The sequence below is a fragment of the Ascaphus truei genome, chromosome 12 (assembly GCF_040206685.1).
Source record: "Ascaphus truei isolate aAscTru1 chromosome 12, aAscTru1.hap1, whole genome shotgun sequence".
Classification (NCBI taxonomy): domain Eukaryota; kingdom Metazoa; phylum Chordata; class Amphibia; order Anura; family Ascaphidae; genus Ascaphus; species Ascaphus truei.
The window spans coordinates 5,355,371-5,377,373 of NC_134494.1; the positions used below are offsets into that span (position 1 = coordinate 5,355,371).

A 22,003-nucleotide genomic window follows, 5' to 3' on the forward strand; every position below is an offset into this window, starting at 1 on the left:
CCCAGCTGAAGCCTGTCCGAAAGGCCTTTAAAAAGTAGTACAAGAAGATTCCGGGCTTTATCTTCTCTACTGGTCCAGCTGCAGAAAACAACAAGGGCAAGTATACACTACCCTTTCTTTGGTTACACATTACCTCACAGGCAGTACCGCAAGCTTTAATAAATAGGGAGCGCCCCAACCTTTTCTCTTTTTGTCACATTGTTTTAACCCGCTTTGGTGGCAGCACCCTGACCCTTACACTATGGAAGAAGAAATACTAGAAACAGAAAACACCAACGAAATTATGGAAAGTATATTCACTAAAAGATTGTTCAGAAGCAATAATATAGAGAATAAAATGAAGGAAGTCGAGACGGCCGAGATGGGGGATATAGAGACCATCAATAACGAATTTGATAAACTAGAGACACTACTAAAGAAAGAAACAAAAAAGTTTGGGACAAGGTATATCTACAGAAATTTGTGAACAAGAGATTAAAGTGCGCAGCTAATAAATAAACGTGAGATATAGTGATAAAGTAATTAAATGATTAATTACGTGACCTTGATCAGAGCGTCTGCAGCTGTGATGGAAGGGGGGGCTCAGGAACCCCCTGGAGCTAACAGATAAATACAAAAAAGACACAGCGCACAACGCTCATAGTGCAATTACAAAATTATATTAACATGAACAAATTATTGGGTGAGTATTGTGCGTACATCAGTGCAGTTAAAACAAGCAGTTTTGGGATATGTTACCCAACGCCTCAAATGACTGGAACAGATGTCCTCACAGGGGTAGAATTGCTGATGGCTCTGCGGCAGGATTTCAGTAGGGCAGATGGAAAGCCTCTGTGCGTCCTTGCTCCCCAGAGCATTAGTTGAACGGGAGCTGCTGGCCCATACAGTGTTTGTTCTGAGCTGAACACCAGCTGATTACTCTCACTCCTCTCCGTGTGCAGCACTTCCTAGTGGATGACGTCACCGCTGGGAGTCGCCGATTTCACCGTTCAGTCTATCAGCTCGCGCAGTAAAATACTAGTTGAAAGGTAGAGCTGTTAGCAAGAATGTCCTACGCGTTTCGAAAACCGCAGTTTTCTTCATCAGGGACTGGTTTTTAGTGGATTCAGTTCATTTCTAAATACCCCGCGATCGTCACTCATTGGTTAAAGCCTTCTACTCTCCTAGCCAATGGGAGAGCAGCAAGGGCGGAGTAACAAGTCCTGAATAGCATGCGTCATTGGTAGTTATAGGCAATAGAGGAAAAAAAAACTTCATTAACTTTATTAACAGCAAAAAAGACTACCAAAGCGCGATTGAAGATACTAAAACAAAGAAACAAGTGTTAGACATAAAAAAACATAATAAAAGATGTATCTAATGCTATATGGACCTGGATAACTAAATATGAAATAAACTATAATGGATAAATCAACACTGGCAAGATTTGTCGGCTATGAATTTACTTGCCAGTGTTGATTTATCCATTATAGTTTATTTCATATTTAGTTATCCAGGTCCATATAGCATTAGATACATCTTTTATTATGTTTTTTTATGTCTAACACTTGTTTCTTTGTTTTAGTATCTTCAATCGCGCTTTGGTAGTCTTTTTTGCTGTTAATAAAGTTAATGAAGTTTTTTTTTCCTCTATTGCCTATAACTACCAATGACGCATGCTATTCAGGACTTGTTACTCCGCCCTTGCTGCTCTCCCATTGGCTAGGAGAGTAGAAGGCTTTAACCAATGAGTGACGATCGCGGGGTATTTAGAAATGAACTGAATCCACTAAAAACCAGTCCCTGATGAAGAAAACTGCGGTTTTCGAAACGCGTAGGACATTCTTGCTAACAGCTCTACCTTTCAACTAGTATTTTACTGCGCGAGCTGATAGACTGAACGGTGAAATCGGCGACTCCCAGCGGTGACGTCATCCACTAGGAAGTGCTGCACACGGAGAGGAGTGAGAGTAATCAGCTGGTGTTCAGCTCAGAACAAACACTGTATGGGCCAGCAGCTCCCGTTCAACTAATGCTCTGGGGAGCAAGGACGCACAGAGGCTTTCCATCTGCCCTACTGAAATCCTGCCGCAGAGCCATCAGCAATTCTACCCCTGTGAGGACATCTGTTCCAGTCATTTGAGGCGTTGGGTAACATATCCCAAAACTGCTTGTTTTAACTGCACTGATGTACGCACAATACTCACCCAATAATTTGTTCATGTTAATATAATTTTGTAATTGCACTATGAGCGTTGTGCGCTGTGTCTTTTTTGTATATATCTACAGAAATACCTAGATGCAAAACGCATCCCAAGAGGATTGCGTTTTTCCAAAAAAGCCTCTTTTGACCTATCAGATATAGAATTTAATGTCATGTGGGAAGAGACTATGGATACCTGCTCTTATACCCTCATGAAACTCATCATTGAACATCACACCAAAACCCTGTCGGATATAGACAGGGAGGTGGTTCTGATCCAGAAAAGACTTGAACCTATAATGGATAATCCAACTTTCCAAAGTAGGGATAAAAAACTAGCAGATGAGATTGACACGATAGAAAGAAACCTAATAGAATCAAAAAACAAAAAATACAGACGAGATGAAGAAGACTATCTAGTCGGCTCCAATCCAAGATGGCAGAAAGTCACAGCAATCCCACCAAGTACTCCAAAGGAACGCAAGAGAGCATTCGAATACAAGAGTAGGGACACCAATATAGAAAGTGGTCCTAGCACTTCGAGCCACCAAACCAACATAGACTACTCTAAATCGAACGCAAAACACGGGAATAATAAGAAAGTAAAATTCAGGCATGACGAAAAACAAGCACCCTCTAGACAGTGGGTGTGACGATGGAGGGGATTTGGCCCGGGATTAAAGGGGTTGCACCCCATTTGGCCACCCCTGACCTCACCTGGGAGTCAAAGGGTTAACTGGGCTAAGACCCAAAACTGTGATTTAACCCCTGTAATGACATGTACATGTGTATTCCCCTGTTCCCTTGTAATGTCTGGTTAATCAGTGTCTGCATCACACACACACTAGAATCCATCCGGGAGCACAAGGGTTAATAGTTCTTTAATGATTATAGCTCTTCCGTAGGTCATAGCAAGTCGCTTTTTGGACCATATGGTGTCCCAGTTCTGGCAATGAGAACTGGGAAGTTTGGTTCTGCCCGACCCAACAGAACCAGATATTTTAATACGTTTATGTTTTATGCTTAATACTGTATTTTAAGGTATGGATAAGCTTCAAAGGAATGTCTCTGAAGCTATCAGGATGACAGATGGCCCTAGATTCCCAATGGCTAGAACTTAAGTTTTGTTCAAAAGGTTTTATTACCCTCCCTGTCTGTGAGTATGGGGGAGGCGCATACCATAGCAGTTTTTAAGTGTCCCACTTATCACTGTCCAACACAGGTTATCTTGTCCAAGATCCGGAGGGGTAGCTGGCCTGGCATTCCATTTGCACATGTGGGGCCTCAGAAAGGAGACCCCAGAGTTCTACTGCAAATGTGCCAGCTAGCAGGGGGGCCTGTCCTAAAATGTGTTCCCCCCATCCAAGACTGGCTGGAGATAATTGCAAACCAATCACAGGTTTTTAATGTTACAGATAGAGGGAGAAAAGGTTTATAACCTGCTGTTCCCCATCTATCCTTTGTCTTCATTTTTGGTCTTCATGCAAAGTCTTCATTCGTTTTCGTTTGCTGATATGGTTACCTGATACCACCTGAATGGTTTCCTGATTGCTGAGAGAAACGCTATGCACTGTCTTCCTGCCCGAGGTCTTTTCATGCTTTTGGGTGTCTTTATGACTATGAAGAGTGTTGTATGAACTGCCAGTCCAGCTGTGACTGCTTCATCATTTCCCTTTTACGTAAGTGTCTATATTTTGCTTGTTATTTGTACATATTTGCTGTGTTCACCTTTATCAAGGAATAAATTATATTTATCATATCTTAAGTCTCGTCCCAGTTCAAACCCAGGTATATATATATTTATATATAGTTTTGGTGTAAATTACAGCCTGTCGCAAGCTCTCGTGACAGTGGGTACCAAGGGAATACGAGAATCATAGAGAGATAAACGAAAGTAGAAATACATATCACGAAAGAGACAATAAGCGACCCGACACACACAGAAGGGAAGAAGAGAAAAGACAATACAGGCAGGGACATCAATATGATGACCAATGGAAATATAAATCACACACCACAAAACATAGTGACCACCACGATTACCATCACAGGGCTAGATCTCCCATAGATAATCACAGAGCAAGATCTCCTCTTGAACAGAGAGAAAACAGATACGAAAGGGAACATAGCCCAAGGAGAGATCAAAGGTCACCACACAGACATTCAGGACATTCAGGGCCTTTTTTAGAGAAGGCCCCAGTGAGGAAAGCCCCCCCTCTAACGACCCAGAACATATATCTACTCCTAGAAGGACAGAGAGAGCAAGATTCCCAGAACACAAGGGCCAGAAAAAGACCACACGAGGAAAACGGGGAGGAAGAAATCAGCAGAAAAAGGCCAGCAACACAATAGAAACTAGTAACATCTTCAATCTCAGCAAAAAGAGTCTAAACGCTGATGAGTGTAGTCTCATTAAAAAGGGCCTTAACTTCGCACCAGCTGCTATAGCAAGCGGTTTCAATTTATACATAGACGCACATAAATTCATAAGACAACTGACCCTGAAAAAATTCTTCCTATCTAAAGATGCACAAAGTAGGGAAATTACAAACAACAGTACACCTACGTTAATAGAAGAAGATATTTTCAATCACACATCACTTAAAGAAAAATCTAAATTCTATCCTAGCTAGGCTAAGAGCCATAACATAGAGACCTTTCACCAGAAAATACAAGAAGATTTCGAAAAATTAACTCAGAGTAATAGAAGTAAAATAAAACATAACCTGACACTAAAAGAGAAGACTGCGCTCAAAAAATTAGAGGATGATAAGTCAATAACTATCAAACAAGCAGATAAAGGGGGGGGGGCGTAGTCATCATGGATACTACCAACTACAAAAAAGAAGCAGACAGAATCCTCTCAGATGCTACCACATATGAAAGTCTAAAAGGAAACCCTCACAAGAATTTCTGTACAGAATATTGGAAACACCTAGATAAGGGTAAAGAGATAGGGGTCATCAACACCAAAGAATACGAATACCTAAATGTTAAATTCCCCGTGATGCCAATTTTCTACTTCCTCCCCAAAATACACAAAAGTCTGATAGCCCCACCAGGAAGACCGATCATCTCGGGTATAGGCTCTCTCACCTCGCGATTATCAGAATATATAGACATTTCCCTACAACCCTATGTCGTGGGGATGAGATCATACCTTAGAGACACCACACAAACTATCAATATGATAGAACAAACAATATGGAGCCCAGATTTTATACTATGTACATGTGATGTAACATCATTGTACACATCCATTAACCATGAAGATGGCATTACAGCCATAGACAGGATACTAAGCAATGACCCAAATGTCCATATAGAACAAAAATCCTTTATTTTAGAGAGTATCAACTTTATTTTAAAACATAACCTTTTTAACTTTGATGGGAAGTATTTCCTGCAAAAGTGTGGCACCGCACTGGGTACAAAATTTGCACCGAGCTACGCCAACCTTTTCATGGACGTCTGGGAACAGGACAATATTTGGTCCACACATGAATTTAGTGCAGACCTGGCACTATGGCGGAGATATATTGACGATATCTTCTTCATCTGGAGAGGAAGCGTGGACAATTTGAAACGGTTCCTGGAATATATTAATGATAATAAAATCAATCTAAAATTCACGGCCTGCACAAACTCTATTTCAGTAGATTTTTTAGATCTTACTATCTATGTTGAGAACAGTTCTCTCAAAACTAAAACATTTTTCAAGCAGGTAGACTGTAACAACTACCTACTGAGAACAAGCTGCCACCATAAAAAGTGGCTATCCAATATACCCCCAGGCCAATTCCGCCGTATCAGGCGGAATTGCAGCGACAGTAACACCTTTAAAGAACAATCGAATATCTTAAAAAATCGGTTCATAAACAAAGGGTTCAATAAAAACTCACTAGATGAATCAATTAAAAAGGCAGGTCTCCTACAACGAAAATATATTCTAAAGACAACTGAAAAACAACCAAGAGATAATTTTAACGCTGCATTTTTAACACAGTATAGCCAGGATTCAGGAAAAATACAACAAATTCTAAACAAACACTGGCACCTTTTACTAGGAGATGACACTCTTAAAAACTACCTCCCAGAAAGACCAAAGGTCATTTTCAAAAGAGCTGACAATATAAAAAACAAGCTAGCACCCAGTCTTTTTAGAACAGATAACACCAAAACGGAAGGGAATTGGCTATCAACAGCCAAAGGTTTTTTTAAGTGCAGCACCTGCAAAGCATGCAAGCAGGGCTCAAGCGACAAACTAGATTTTTCATCACATGTAACAGGTGAACAATTCAAAACTACACACTTTATTAATTGCAAGATCGACTACGTGGTCTATCTACTAAGCTGCCCCTGTGGACTCCAGTATGTCGGCCGTACCAGCCGACCACTAAGGGTTCGTATATTGGAACATATTGGTAACATCCGACGACAGGTTATGACCCATAGTGTGTCAAAACATTTTTCACTCCGACATCAGGGAGATCCCTCTGGCCTGACCTATAGAGCCATAGAGCAGATTCCCCCCCTTTGGAGAGGGGGCGATAGACTTACCAAACTAGCAAGAAAGGAGACTCTATGGATTTATAAATTAAAGACGCTAGCACCCCAAGGACTTAACATTGACATCGGGGCATTTTTAGAGTAAAGAATATTAACTATGTTTCTCTTTTCTTCTCTTCCCTTCTCTCCGTCCCTCTCTCCTTTGTACCAAGACCGCCGCAATTAGATGATCCATTCACATTTATTCATTTTTATTTTTCAATTTATTTTTATTTTTATATTCGTTTTTATATTCGCCTTTATCGTAACACACTACCATATTCATTTTCTTTTTACATCCATTAATATGTTCACATTTCTCCTATTTTACTAACGAGTGTATTAAACTTATCTGCCTCTGTTTAGCACTGTCAGCTTACCGCACTGTTATTGAGTGAGTGCCATTGTGACCATGGAATTGAATCCCCGATGAACCACACACTGTAAGACTGAAAACACACACATAGAATGCATAGAATATATGAATTTTACACGTTTTTAATTATTAAGCAACATTTTAAACTACTAAGCTATCATTCTAATGAATGTATTTTACTTTATACAAACACCAAAGTCACCTTTTAAACCAACCACAAGGGGGAGTCAAGACACACACAAAAACTTTTAATATATTAACATAGGTAACACCCAAATGCTAATCAACACCAAATAACACTGAACACATATGTGATACCACACGAATGCCACACAAAGTTTCCAATTCATTTTTAAATTTTCCCAACATTTTTTAAATAAACATTTGAGCCATTTTTCTTATTGATAGAGCAACAAATACATTCAGCTAAAATCTCACACACCACACAAACGAATATTTTAAGTGTAAAGGTTATTTTGGGAATACAAGGCAATCTGTTTAAAGGCTGAAGTCATAATGTATTTTGCTGCACCTGCCTCCATTTTTAAGAGATTTGTTTAACATTTGTGCATGCTGCCCAAACCACTAATTGTTTATGTCACAAGAGAGGTCATTAGGATCCTAGAGATGTAGTCTGCAGAATAATTAACTGCCTGATATAGTATTAATACCACCACCACTGTGTATATTTACACTTCTAACCATTTTGAAAGTTTCCAAATCATTTTCAAATTTTAAATTTCCCCAACTTTTTTAAATAAGCATTTGAGCTGTTTTGCTTATTGATAGAGCAATGAATACATTCAGCTAAAATCTCACACACCACACAAATGCAAATTCTAAGTGTAAAGGTTATTTTGAGAATGCAAGCCAATTTGTTTCATAATGAATTTTGCTGCACCTGCCTCCATTTTTAAGAGATTTGTTTAACATGTATGCATATTGCCCAAACCACCAATTGTTCATGTCACAAGAGAGGTCATTAGGATCCTAGAGATCTAGTCTGCAGAATAGTTATCATGTGTGCATAATTAACTGCCTGATATAGTATTACTGTTAATACCACCACCACTGTGTATATTTACACTTCTAACCATTTTTTATACCATTTTATATATTACCGGACAAGAGTCAAACACCCAATAAAGAATAAAGGTTTTTTATACTATTTAATTGTAATAGCACTAATTGATTGCAATCAAACAATCAATTAGGTATCAGCCTATAAAGAGGGAAGACACAGGGCATCCAGCAGGAACCTGATGAAGCATCACTGCGAAACGCGTAGTTCCCTGCCGGAGCCCATTGAGTGAAGGACCCAGCCAGCCTGCTGACATCCGGGAAGATCTCTTCTTCCGGTCCCGCCGTCGGACGCGATCACGGGAGCCACACTGGTGAGAGGGATACCACCGGATGGATCGGGCTGACGCTGGGCTGTTTTAAAATTGTATCGTGAGTGTTATTCTGTTATTCTGTTGTTTTTTTGCACTTAATAAATCCTATTCGCTTACTCACCGAGTTCGGCCCATTTCTTCCAATTTGGGCACCCGGGAGAGAAGCAACTCACATACTGCCTCCATTGGGATGGTGAGAACGCTACCTATTGCTTCTGGCAGTACTCCCTAAGGGAAAGACTGCATATTAGACTTTGTAAGCCAGCCTTATTACCTCATTAACCCCTGACCAATAGCAGGCTATCCAAACATATAGAAGCCCGCTAGTCACCCATATATATCACATATTTTATTATTTATTTATTTCACTCACCCCCAAGTCGAACTACACGCTTTATAGTTCCAATCTTGCATTTACACAATTGACATTGGCATTTTCGAACTGCACACAAACTGCTCAAACCACACAATTATTTTTTAATTTTTATTTATTTATATTTGGTTTTAAAAATTTTTTTAAAGATAAATTTTTTAAAGATAAATTTATTAACTCTCCATTGTTCTGTTTACCTACCTAAAACACTGATTCCGTGTTTCCCATTGTTCTTTCTCAATTTCTGAGCTAAATCCCGTGCGCTGACCAACCCTCCATTTCCAACCTCTTTAATCCCCCTGGCTATGTGGACTTTCCCATGGCAGTGGATATTCCCAGTCGAGTGCAAATAGCCGCTCGGCTATTCGCACTCAGTAGGAAATAAAATGGAAAAAAAATAAACACCCCAGCCAGGAATCGAACCCTGGTCCACTCTATTAATGGGCTGTAGCATTACCACTGAGCTATAAGACTTTCTGATGCTTATGTAGTGAATAAAGGCATAGAAGGTAGACAGAACACTCCCCTTTTGACATTACAGTGTTCATAGCAGCTCGGCTATTCGCACTCAGTTGGAAATTGGTGGTTGCGGCGGTACTGGGGGTGGGGGAACAATGCTGCGGGAGGGGGGGCGGCGGTACGGGGGTTTCCAGCAGCTGCGGGGGTTGTCTAGCAGCTGCGGTGGGTGGCGGGACAGCCCTGTCATGCGGGGGGGGAGGGGTGGCGGTGCAGAGGGGGGGGGGTGTGGCGGTGCAGCAGGGGGCCCGGCGGCTGGTCACAGCAGTTGCCACCAGCCCCGCTGCAGGCACCACGCCACTACTCATGTGCGCACCAGTGTGCTGTGGGGGTGGGGCCGATGCTGGCCCGATGGGGGGGGTCACAGCAGTTAACACTGGCCATGAAGCACCTGTCTCGCGATGCATCTCCCACGCGACCCAGGGATCCCTCGGACGCCGGCGTGCCGGAAGCTTAAGCCAGACTACTTCCGGCGCTACCATAGGGAGACACCGCAATTTTTTTCCCAGCGATTTCTTATTTTTTTTCATTAACAGGCGCCCGGCCACGCGGGGGGCCCGGGCGGCCGGGTCCCCCTGACCCATGGGGACAGGGACGCCAGTACCCTTTCTCCCCCGCTGTTGGCGGCCCTGATTAATATCAATGGTGTACAGCACATAAATCGTATCCCAGTTTATAATTGGTATACATCATTATGCATAAGGCCGCGTCCATGTTTAGTGCTTGCGGGCGGAGGCGCGATTCCGCTAGGCACTGAGCCCCTACAGCCGCAATGAGAGCGGCTTTAGTAGGGGCTCAACCTACACTTCCGGGCGCTTGCGGAAGCATAGGTCTTAGGGAAGTTTTTAATTTCCCCGCTTGCCGGCGTGCAGGGCCGGTCACGAGAGCGGTTCGCCCAATGAGGGCGAACCAGCTCTGCGATAAACTGGCCCATCTGCCGACATGCCCCCGACACACCCCCGGATGGTGCACTGTCTAAGGCCAGGGAAAGCACCCGCTTTCCCTGAGCCTCAGCGCGCCTCCGCACGCCAGCAGGAACCCTGGCTGAGGCCTTATGTGTCTGGCCAGGGTGAGCATATGGGCTTGAGACGCTTGCAGAGCAAGCAAAATTGAATTTGCCGCCTCCAAGCGCGTCACGTAAGCGGTTCACCTAATGAGGGCGAATCAGCTCAGTGCCGTTGTGGCCACGCCCACAAATTGCACGGCCGAGCAGGGCGCAGCGCTCGTGTGCCAACACGCCACGCTCCTTCCCAGGACGCAGCTTAAGGCTTAGTCAATAGAGACTGAAGCCGTGCGGAGGCGCGCTGAAGCTGAGGGAAAGCGGTGCTTTCCCTGGCCTTAGATCGCGCGCCATCTGTGGGCGTGTCTGGGGGCGGGCCAGTGACGTGACAGAGCTGGTTTGCCCTCATTTGGTGAACCGCTCAAGTGACCGGCCCTGCGCTCCGGCAAGCGAAGAAACTAAAGATTTCTTAAAACACACGCTTCCGCAGGCGTGCGGAAGCGTGCGCGAGCCCCTGATAAAGCCGCTTTCATTGCGGCTGCAGGGGCTCAGTGCCGAGCAGCAGCGCGCCTCAGCACGGGTCAGCGCCTAAGCGATGACCATGCCCGAGACCTAAGGACTCGGGCATGGTGCCTCGGGCCGCGCTCCTGCTCTGCCTCGCCTGCAGAAGCTGGTGCTTTTTTGTGGCCTGACAGGTGAGGCAGTGAACGCGCTTTGGGGGCGGGGTGAAGGCGTGGCGGAGGTGGGGGTAGTCCCTCATCCCCATTGGATGTTTGCTGTGACGTGACTGCTCCTCCGCTCCCTTCAGCGCGTATATTTAAACTTGCCTGTCGCCTGTAATGTCAATAGGGGAGTGTTCTGTCTACCTTCTATTCCTTTATTCACTATAAAAACATCAGAAAGTCTTATCGCTCCTTGGTAATGCTACAGCCCATTAATAGAGTGCACCATGGTTCGATTCCTGGCTGGGATGTTTATTGTTTTCCATTTTATTTCCTACTGAGTGCGAATAGCTGAGCGGCTATTTGCACTCAACTGTGAATATCCACTGCCTTTTCCCATACTCCCCTGTCTGTGTCCACAGGTAGCATAGTCCTGTCACTTTTCCTATGTGACAAAGATTACACACTTCCTTTTCATCCATGCAGGCTGAGTGAGTACTACTATTCTCACCTACTATCTTGCAATAGCAATTCGTTTTGAGCTTCCCTTCATACAAAAGCACCTTCACGTAGGCAGGCCTGCACAACTTTTACAGTGAGAAGGGCCGAACTGCTCCAAGGAAAAAAAGTTTGGGGCCATACGGGTAAAATCATCATCATCATCATCATCATCATCATCATCAACATCATATATCTACCCCAGCACCCATCATCAACATCATCATCATCCTTCTCATATATCTACCCCAGCACTCTTCATCATCATCCTCCTCATATCTCCCCCAAAAACCCTCATCATCAATCTTGGCAAGACTCCCCATCGATCTCTCATACCCCCATCTCTCCCCCTCACCCATACACATAATACCCCCCTGCACACCACATACATCCCACCCCCCTGCACCTCACATCTCTCTCCCCCACTGCACCTCACATCTCTCTCCTCCCTTGCACCTCACATCTCTCTCCCCCCTGCACCTCACATCTCTCTCCCCCCTGCACCTCACATCTCTCTCCCCCTGCACCTCACATCTCTCTCCCCCTGCACCTCACATCTCTCCCCCCGACCCATTTCAGCAGCCCCCCAACCCATTTCAGCAGCCCCCCAGCCCATTTCAGCAGACCCCAGCCCATTTCAGCAGCCCCAAACCCATTTCAGCAGCCCCCAACCCATTTCAGCAGCCCCCCAGCCCATTTCAGCAGACCCCAGCCCATTTCAGCAGCCCCCAACCCATTTCAGCAGCCCCCCAGCCCATTTCAGCAGCCCCCCAACCCATTTCAGCAGCCCCCCAGCCCATTTCAGAAGCCCCCCAGCCCATTTCAGAAGCCCCCCAGCCCATTTTAGCAGCCCCCCAGCCCATTTCAGCAGCCCCCCAGCCCATTTCAGCAGCCCCCCAACCCCTCATGGATGAACTACCCCCCATGTTACCTGATGGCGGCAGCGGCGGAGCAACAGAGATGGCGTCAGGGAGAAGCGCGAGGGATGCGCGCTCTAGCAGCAGAACCCGGAACTTCCGGGTCACGCTACACTGCTAGAGCGGGAGAGGGGGTGGCATGGGGGGGAAAGGGGGTGGCATGGGGGGGAGCTAGGGTTGCCAGGTGGCTTTTCTAAAAATACTGGACACCCATGCCCCCCCCCAAACACATATAAAACATACCCCCACACCCCCAAATACATTTTTAAAATATCCCACCCCCCCGAATACATTTTAAAATACCCCCACCTCCCCCTAAATACATTTAAAAAATACCCCCACCTCCCCAATACATTTAAAATATACTCCCACCTCCACAATACATATAAAATACACCCCCACCTCGACAATACATATAAAATACACCCCCACCTCCACAATACATATAAAATATACCCCCACCTCCCCAATACATTTAAAATATACCCCCACCTCCCCAATACATTTAAAATATACCCCCACCTCCACAATACATATCAAATATACCCCCACCTCCCCAATACATTTAAAATATACCCCCCCAATACATTTAAAATATCCCCATCATCATGATTTCATCTCCCCAGGCTGGCCCCCATCACCCCATCACCCCTTCCCCCATTATCATCTTATTCCCCCATCATCTTCTCACCCTGTCCCCCCCCCATCCCTCTCACCCTGTCCCCACATCCCTCTCATCCTGCCCCCCCATCCCTCTCACCCTGTCCCCCCCATCCCTCTCACCCTGTCCCCCCCATCCCTCTCACCCTGTCCCCCCCATTCCTCTCACCCTGTCCCCCCATCCCTCTCACCTTGTCCCCCCATCCTTCTCATCCTGCCCCCCCCATTACTCTCATCCTGCCCCCCCCATCCCTCTCACCCTGTCCCCCCCATCCCTCTCACCCTGTCCCCCCCATCCCTCTCACCCTGTCCCCCCCATCCCTCTCACCCTGTCCCCCTCATCCCTCTCACCCTGTCCCCCCCCCATCCCCCTCACCCTGTCCCCCATTCTCTCACCCCATCCTGTCACCATCTCACCCTGGGCCTCCCATCCTGTCATCATCTCACCCAGGCTCCCCCATCCTGTCACCATCTCACCATGGCTCCCACCATCCTCTCACCCTGGCTCCCCCCATCTCCCAATCTGTGTCCTTACCTTAATGCCAGGAAGGATACACTTCTCTGGGTTGCCGGGGTGTGGGCTTCGCCCCCGCTGTCCTCTGATTGGCTCTCCGTTCCTCCAATCAGGGACAGGCTGCACAGACTCACGAGTGCTCCTCCCGCCCCCGCCTGCAGTCTTAACACTGCCTGTCCTCGCGCCGCCCTCTCCGCAAAAATGGTGTCCGGTCTTACCTCTGATTTTATACCGGACAAGCATCGGAATTACCGGCCTGTCCGGGTGAAAACCGGACACCTGGCAACCCTAGGGGGAGTGCGCTGTCACACACTGCTGGAGCGCGCTCCTTCCTTCCTTCCCTACCAGGGAAGGGGGGGTGAAGTGGGGGGGGGGGGGTTGGAGGGAGCCGTCGCGGGCCGCAGAGGGTGTCCCGGCAGGCCATATGTTGTGCAGGCCTGGCAGAGAATCACTCTCTCACCACTCAACAACATCACCTTTATTTTGTGGTGACTTTCTCAATAAAGTTAAGAATATACTAAAGGACTTCTTGTGCTTTCAAAAAGGGATGAGTTCAGCTATCTGGCTTCATTTATATCCTGCATATAACCCTGGTGCTCCAGAATATATAAATAGAAAAATGTCCTTTCTCCCAAATCACTATACGGTAACTACCCAATTAAAAGTTTGCAACAAGATACAGTTTTGAATGGAAGTGGGACAGCTTACTGATGCAATAGTCTTAGATTTTTCAAAGGCTTTTGATAATGTTGACCATATGATAAAAAATCTCCAGTGCCCTGGCATAGGGGAACATACATTAAACTGGTTTGACTCCTGTCTTTCAGGTAGATCCCAATATGTGTCTGTGATGGTACGGCAATGTGGCCTAGATAGAGGGTGAGACTTGCACTCAGTCACAATGGTAATAGAGGTGGGGTACTTAGCTGCCGGTGCGCTGGTCCTGGGGAGCTTCTGAAGTCCCAAAATGATACAGTAATAATGAAGAAACAGGCACACGGTCTTAATCATGAGGAGGTATAATATGCCATAAAGACCAACGTTTCGGCAGTCTAATACTGCCTTTCTCAAGCTCACCTTGAGAAAGGCAGTATTAGACTGCTGAAACGTTGTTCTTTATGGCATATTAAACCTCCTCATGATTAATACCGTGTGACTGTTTCTTCATTACATGACAATGTGGTCCCCATAATAAAGGTAAAGCACAGCTATTGCCCCTATCCATCTGAATGGATAAGCAGGATCGTCCTCCATATCCATCCTATTGTGGCTCATCTAGCACAAATGTAAGTATGTGACAATATATAATATAATTATGTATAATGTATGTGTATCTTTATTCCATGTGAGTGTTTCACTGTATGCATTTTCTTTTTTCCATTGGTGGGCTACAAGAGTAATACACTAACCCATCCTGAACACCAAGGGATCTGGGTTTCGCTAGTCGAGGAGGTACATTGCAGGGATCAATGGAAGAGTGGAGATAGGTGGTACTCAGGTCTTGAAGGCATTGGCTCGAAGAGCAGACTCTTTTGTCCTTCATAAACCGAGGCGCCTATCTCTGCAGGAGATATCTATCCAGCCAGGGGAATTGTTGCCCAGTATGACCTCAGTAGGCGCTGCTCTGATTGGTCATTTTGAAATGCCCACTCTCATTTAAGCCTCCCCCTGCGGGCTCTACTTGCTGCATGGTCACAACCCTGGCCTGCATTGCCCCATCTTAAGCGAGCCCCCGCTCTGTGATTGGTCGGTACTTAGCATCCACACTGTAATTGGTTGAGACCCCCTCTTCCATCCTTTACTATGAAGATAGGGAAACTATGTAACAAGAAGCCGATCTCAGATCCAGAGTAATTCCGGGAGTTGGCGTGGAAGCTTATAAAGCCGTGTGCTTTGAGGTTTCTGCCAAATAGCATTCCCCGAAGCTGGAGGCTCTGGACCCCCACCGGATGTAGAAGCTGCTCTTGGTAAGCCATGAGAAGTGGTGCCAAGCACATAGCTTGCTATGATACTCCTCATATTCGCTTGTTTGTGTTTGGTGAGTGGAAGCTATGTTAGTGATTTGTGCTGTGCCTGCTGGCAACGGACAGAATGAATATATTTTATTTGATTTCTGTGTCCTGTCTGATGCCTTGATAACAGGGAATTGTCCTGGTCTCCAGTGACAGTGTCTAACTCGAGCTCTAACTAAAACCCCATGAATGTCACCGGTGGGTTCCCACAAGACTCTGTTCTGGGGCCCCTACTCTTTTCACTCTTCATTAATGATATATCCAGAGTTTGTTAGACAACTTCAATATTTCCTATTTAAGTTATGTTTATTATCTGTTTAAATTCTCAGCTGTGAAATGGACAATAACATGGGAAGTACAGCACACTGTAAAATACAACATTGAGTCTACAGTTAATGTAGAGACAGTTATTAAAACATTTTTACACTCCCAAAAATATTTTTTTTGTAGACAATTAAAACGTAAAAGTGCAATTTCCACAGAAAGCTTTTTCTGGCTTTACAATGTTACGTTTTACATGATTTGTACATGTTAGAAACACCATGCTAATAACCCCCTTCGCTTACCTGTGTGTATCCATATATCCCCAGTAGTTTTGCTGCTGCCAGAGTTGTTACAGATGTGAGGTCTCCAATAAAGCCAGCCAGTTTGCCTCGTCTCAGACAGTCATAGTTTGGAACAGCCTCCTTTGCTCCGTACAGGATCCGTATAACATTCTCCACAGCCTTTCCCTCATCTGAACAGGAATCAAACAGCTGGTATCCCAGAGTGATGTTGGGTAATAGATTGGGGTTCCTGTTTATCTCATCAATGGCAAAAATTAAGGCTTGGAAGTGTCGATAATATTTTGGCTGCACACTGAAATAGTGATATTGAGATATTTTGATTTAGTTCTTCTTTATAAAATGGCAAAATGAGTAGAAAACACAGTAAAAGATATATAAAATCAAATAATAATTTTTTTTTTATTTTGCTTCTGTTAATCTGGGACTGTTTTGCACAAATAGTGGGCCACTTTTCTCTCAGGGAGACTTTTTTTAACAGACCTCCATAATGTACAATCCTGCATATCTTCTTACAATGGAGCTGCTAAACATAGCTGCATTACAACAGTCTCATCAGGCAAAGCAAATATTCACATGCAGTGGGGAAACAATACTGAAATACCATAATAAACATGGATACCTACATTTTAAAGACATATTTAGATCAAATGTATCTGGTGTTAAAGTATTGGGGACCCGTGACTGATTGGTCTGTTAAAAAAACTAATGATGAAGTCTTACATTTCAAACAATTTCCCAATTCTAACACAAACATACTGTAACTAAAAGCTGTTTTAAAATACGGTATAATTGCACTGATTATTATATTAAAATCCGTAAGTTACTTACTAGCCACAGTGTATACGTGTTTCTCGGTGCGTGAACGAGTTAATAAAAAGTGCAGGGCTTAAGTTAATTGTGAAGATGCCCCCGATAATGACATCTCCTTCCTGTGAATGCTCCCAGACTTGCTCTTTGTGCCACAAATGACACCTTGGTCCGGATTTCAAAATAGTTCCCTCATAACTTAGAAAGATCATCACTCCGAGCAGCAACATTGATTCCATCGCTTGTAAATCAGAACCTGACATCTCTTTTATAGAATGCTAGATGTTATAATTTTCCAGTTCTCCTTGATTCCCCTCAGATCCCTGCACAGCTGCTATGGCTGTTGAATAATTTTAAGTCCAGTGCCTTCGGCAAGATCCTACTTACATTCACAGCTTTTATTTATATACCCTTTCCTCATCTGTTTTTCTACAGTGTTGTCTTTGAAATCAAATGCATTATATTTACAAGTAATCTCTGTGGTCTTGTGTATCCATCCTATCCGCAAGGGTACAATTTTGTTTTTCTAAAATAATCTCTCCAGGTGAAGTTACGTAAGACTGTGTTTAACAAGAGCAGAAAATAAAACAACTTACAAAACAGTTTAATTTAGAAAGTGTTTTCTTGCTATCTCTATACTTTCTGAGTTGTACTGCATATCAGAAAAGTATGAATACAGTACTGTAAGTGCAAGAAAAACAATTCAGTAACAGTGTATAGACTTTTAAATATGTATACAATATATGCATGACCCATGTATGCTGAAACACTGTCATATCATGGTGGGAGAGGAAGTGCTAATGCTGAATGTGAATGGCAGAGTGTGGTAGTGTCCTTTCACGGCGGAAGAGGCAGAGGTAATAATGAATGGTGAATGGTTGTGAGGATCGGTGTAAGGTCCCGCCCCGTCACGCATCTCGCGACGCGCGTCAGCCACAACCTGCGCCCAGGCGCCGCGTTGCTAGAAGGGGAGACACTGCAGGGATCGTCTCCGGGCTTCGCCCCCTTGATGCATCCCGCGACATCATGGGTGACACATGTCAGCCGCAACCTGCGCTCAGACGCCACGCCACTAAGAAGAGAGACACTGCAGGGACCGCCTCCAGGCTCCTCCCCTGTGATGACATGGACAGCGCGCTCTAACTACGCGCAGATGTCGTGCGGACATCTCAAGGGGTTAATTCAATCCTTTATCCCAAAGCTGCAACTGACTCCGCCCCTGCCTATCGGTACACAGCATGCCTATGAAGCTCACTTCATGCAGCCTCCCCATTGGCTCTCTGTGCTTTATATTTTCAGCCAGTCCTTTGGCAAATTGGCTGAGCATAAACTTGTTTTCATTTGTGTGCTTACCTCCAGCTTCCTGTTGCCTTGTCTTGTCTGGTTTCGCTCCTTGTATTTTGACCTCAGCTTGCACCTGGACTCCTGACTTCTCTGACAACTGGACCACGGCTACGGACTTGACTATTCTACTGTCTCTACCCTTGGACCCGGCATCGCATCGACTATCCGATCTCTCCACTCCTTGACAACGGCAAGTACCTCGACCAATCTGACCTCTCCTAACCTGACCCAGCTACACGACTACCACTCTGCACTAGACGTGCCCGGTTTTTGGTCGGTGGCTATCAATATCCCCACCTCAGCCTCGCGGTCCCGCCTTCTTTGTGGTGAGCACTTTGTGACAATGGTAGAGTGTTATAGTGTCCTCTCATGGTGGAAGAGAGAGTGCTAATTGTGAATACTGAATGGCAAAGTGTGGTAATCTTCTCTCATGTTTGGTGAGGCAGTACTAATACTAACTGATGAATGGAAGAGTGTGATAGTATACTCTCATGGTGGGAGAGGCAATGCTAATACTAACTGATGAATGTGTAACGGGTGCTCACCACAAACAGGACAGAACCACGAGGCTGAGGTGGGGATTTAGAATACACCAACCTGCAGCTGTGAGAATGCGTCCGGTGTGCAGATCTGTAGTCGTGTGACAGATTCAGGGTAGAAGAAGTAGGATAGTGTTGATACTCGCCATGGTCTTGGGTTGGAGATGTAGAATAGTCAATGTGCGTAGCTGAGGTCGGGGTATAAAGAAGGTGGGAGTCCAGGTACAAATCCGAGGTTGGGGATAAGAGAAGGGTGGAGTCCAGGTACAAGCTGAGGTTGAGGATACTAGGAGACAAGGCAAGGTTAGCACAGCATTCTGCCACACCTGTGATGCCTTCCAGCGAGTGGGGAGGAAAAGGCGATCGGGCACAGGCCCCTACCGGTGATTGGGGAACCATTGCAGAGGTTGGTGATAGACATCATCGGGTCACTGATGAGCCCTAGTAGGTCGGGGAAAAGGTCATGGACTTATATCTTAACGGTCATCTACTTTGCGATCAGGTACCCGAAGGCGGTGGATCTTTCCTTCATTGACACCCAGAAGGTGGCCGAGGCGGCACTTATAAATATCTTTACTAGGGTAGGTTTCCCTAGTGAGATCCTTACTGAGCAAGGAGACCAGTTCATGAGTGAGCTGCTCCAAAGTCTCTGGGCTGCGTGTGGGGTGACACTTCTCCATATGGCCCCCTACCGCCCCCAAACCAACGGACTGTGCGAGAGGTTCAATGGCACCCTGAAACAAATGCTGAAGGCATTTGCGGAAGCCAAAGGAGGGGACTGGGAAGCACACCTGCAGCACCTACCATTCGCATACACGGAGGTGCCGCAGGAGTCTACCGGCTTCTCACCCTTCGAGCTTCTATATGGGTGTCTGGTCTGTGGACCAGTCGACCTGTTCCAGGAGGGATGGGAGGGGAAGACCACCACAACAGATGCGACGGTGCTCCAGTATATGGTGGAGCTCAGAGATCGGTTGGCGGATATGATGAGATTAGTTCAGGCTAACTTCAAGGGAGCTCAGACCAGGCAGAAACGCTGGTATGATAGAAATGCCCATAGTAGAGAGTTCATTCTGGGGCAGCAGGTGCTTGTTCTCAAGCCGAATCGCCAGAACAAACTCCTAGCTGCTTGGTCCAGCCCGTATCCAGTAGTCCAGCGGGTGAATGAGTCAAATTACGTGGTAGCTCTGGATCAGGAGTACGGAGACATCGGTGCTACCACATCAATATGTTAAAAGAATACCATACGAGTAGGCCGGTGGTGATTACAGTGTAGCCCACCATCGGGAGATGCTGTGAGCAAAGCTCTGCCAGATCTCCTATTGGAGGCCAGACAGGGAGGCTCTGTAGAGTATGTGGGGATTGTCATGGGGGGACCAGTATGAGAAAAAGGAAAGTGCTGGAAGCGCTACTGCTTAAAAACAAAATGTGTGGTGCACACTAGTGACTAAATATAATCAAAAAAGTGTACAGAGTTCTTATACATTTAAGCAAGACTGCATGATAAAAAACTGACCGAACAAGATCAGGGAAACATACTGCTGCGACACACTTTATGCGAGCAAATAACCAGTTTGTACCTGGCAGATACCTGGAATGCGCCGCTCCTCACCTCTGACAAGCCGCGTTGTGTTTGCCTTCCCAGCCACGGTTCATGCTGGCTGACGGGCGGCTGATCTGTTAAATGATAATGATCAGGATTTAATAGGCTGCAATGCTTCGCGTGTCCACCAGATGGCATAAATTCATGAATTGTAATGCAGTATATATATACAGTACTGTATATACACAGTATATATATATATATATATATATACTGTATAACAACAACCCCTATAACCCCTAACATACAGTACTGTACACATACTGTACTGTATATGCACATACATAAATGATACTATGGGCCGGCGGGGGCGAGATGTGTTTGCAGCAGAGAGAGATCCGCTGCTCTCTCTCTGCGCAAACATCGGCACATTAAAAATTATTTTAAATACATTTTTATTTATAGTGTAGATGTGCAGGGGGTCTCGGGAGCTAAACCGCACTGGTTTCAGGTCCGGGGACCCCCTGCTTCCCGAGATACAGACCCCTTTATGAGGTGCCGGTATTCCTCTGCGTTTAAAGGTCCCGATCACGTGATCGCGGCCTGTTAAACCAAGCAGAGGGATACCGGCACCCCCAAAAGGGGCCTGTATCTCGGGGAGCAGGGGGTCCCCGGACCTGAAACCAAAACGTTTCTGCTCCGGAGACCCTCTGCACATGTACAGTATAAATAAAACACATATATAAATAAACACTCGTTCTTTACCTTAGCGGCTATGCGCTATGGTAAAGAAGCAGCATTTCTGTATTTTTAATAATATTGTACAGTGAGCAGGGGGTTCCCTGAGCCAGAAATCTAAACTCAGGGGGCCCCCTGCTCCTGCTCAATATTATTAAAAGTACAGAAATGCTGCTTCATTACCATAGCGTGTAGCCGCTAAGGCAATGAACGGGTTAACCCACCGTGCCCACTTTATTGTGGGTAGCGGGGGTGGGTGAAGGGGGTATTTGGCCCTTGGTGTGAGTTTAGGACTTGCGGGGGGGTTGCGGGTGCACTTAACCCCTTCACGACCGTAGCAGTTAATACCGCTACGGTCATGAAGGGGTTAACCACTCCCGCGGACCCCCCCCCCGCAAGCCCCAAACAACCACCGTTGGGGCTAGTACCCCCTTCACCCACCCCCACTACCCACAATAAAAAATAATCACACACAGCATCCCCGCAATACATAAATAAATAAATGAATAAATACAAATAAATACATTTGAAATACATTTTTATTCCTAGTGTAGATGTGCAGGGGGTCTCGGGAGCTGAACCGCGTTGGTTTCAGGACCGGGGACCCCCTGCCCCCCGAGAAACAGACCCTTTTATGAGGTGCCAGTATCCCTCTGCGTTAAAGGCCCCAATCACGTGACCGCGGCCTGTTAAACCAAGCAGAGGGATACCGGCACCCCCAAAAGGGGCCTGTATCTCGGGGGGCAGGGGGTCCCCGGACCTGAAACCAAAACGTTTCTGCTCCGGAGACCCTCTGCACATGTACAGTATGAAT

At 45.6% G+C, this 22,003-nt stretch overlaps 1 protein-coding gene across 1 annotated transcript in view; it reads right to left on the reverse strand.

Moving 5' to 3' along the window:
• Positions 1 to 19,307, reverse strand: part of LOC142464285 (vomeronasal type-2 receptor 26-like) — a 117,808-nt gene extending 98,501 nt beyond the window's left edge. Inside the window, exons 1-2 of the mRNA XM_075567754.1 lie at positions 18,967 to 19,307; positions 16,219 to 16,510 (exon numbers count right to left, since the gene is read on the reverse strand). Of these exons, the coding sequence (XP_075423869.1) occupies positions 16,219 to 16,510; positions 18,967 to 19,307 (633 nt within the window). The remainder of the gene's footprint in view (positions 1 to 16,218; positions 16,511 to 18,966) is intronic.
• Between the last annotated feature and the right edge of the window lie 2,696 nt (positions 19,308 to 22,003).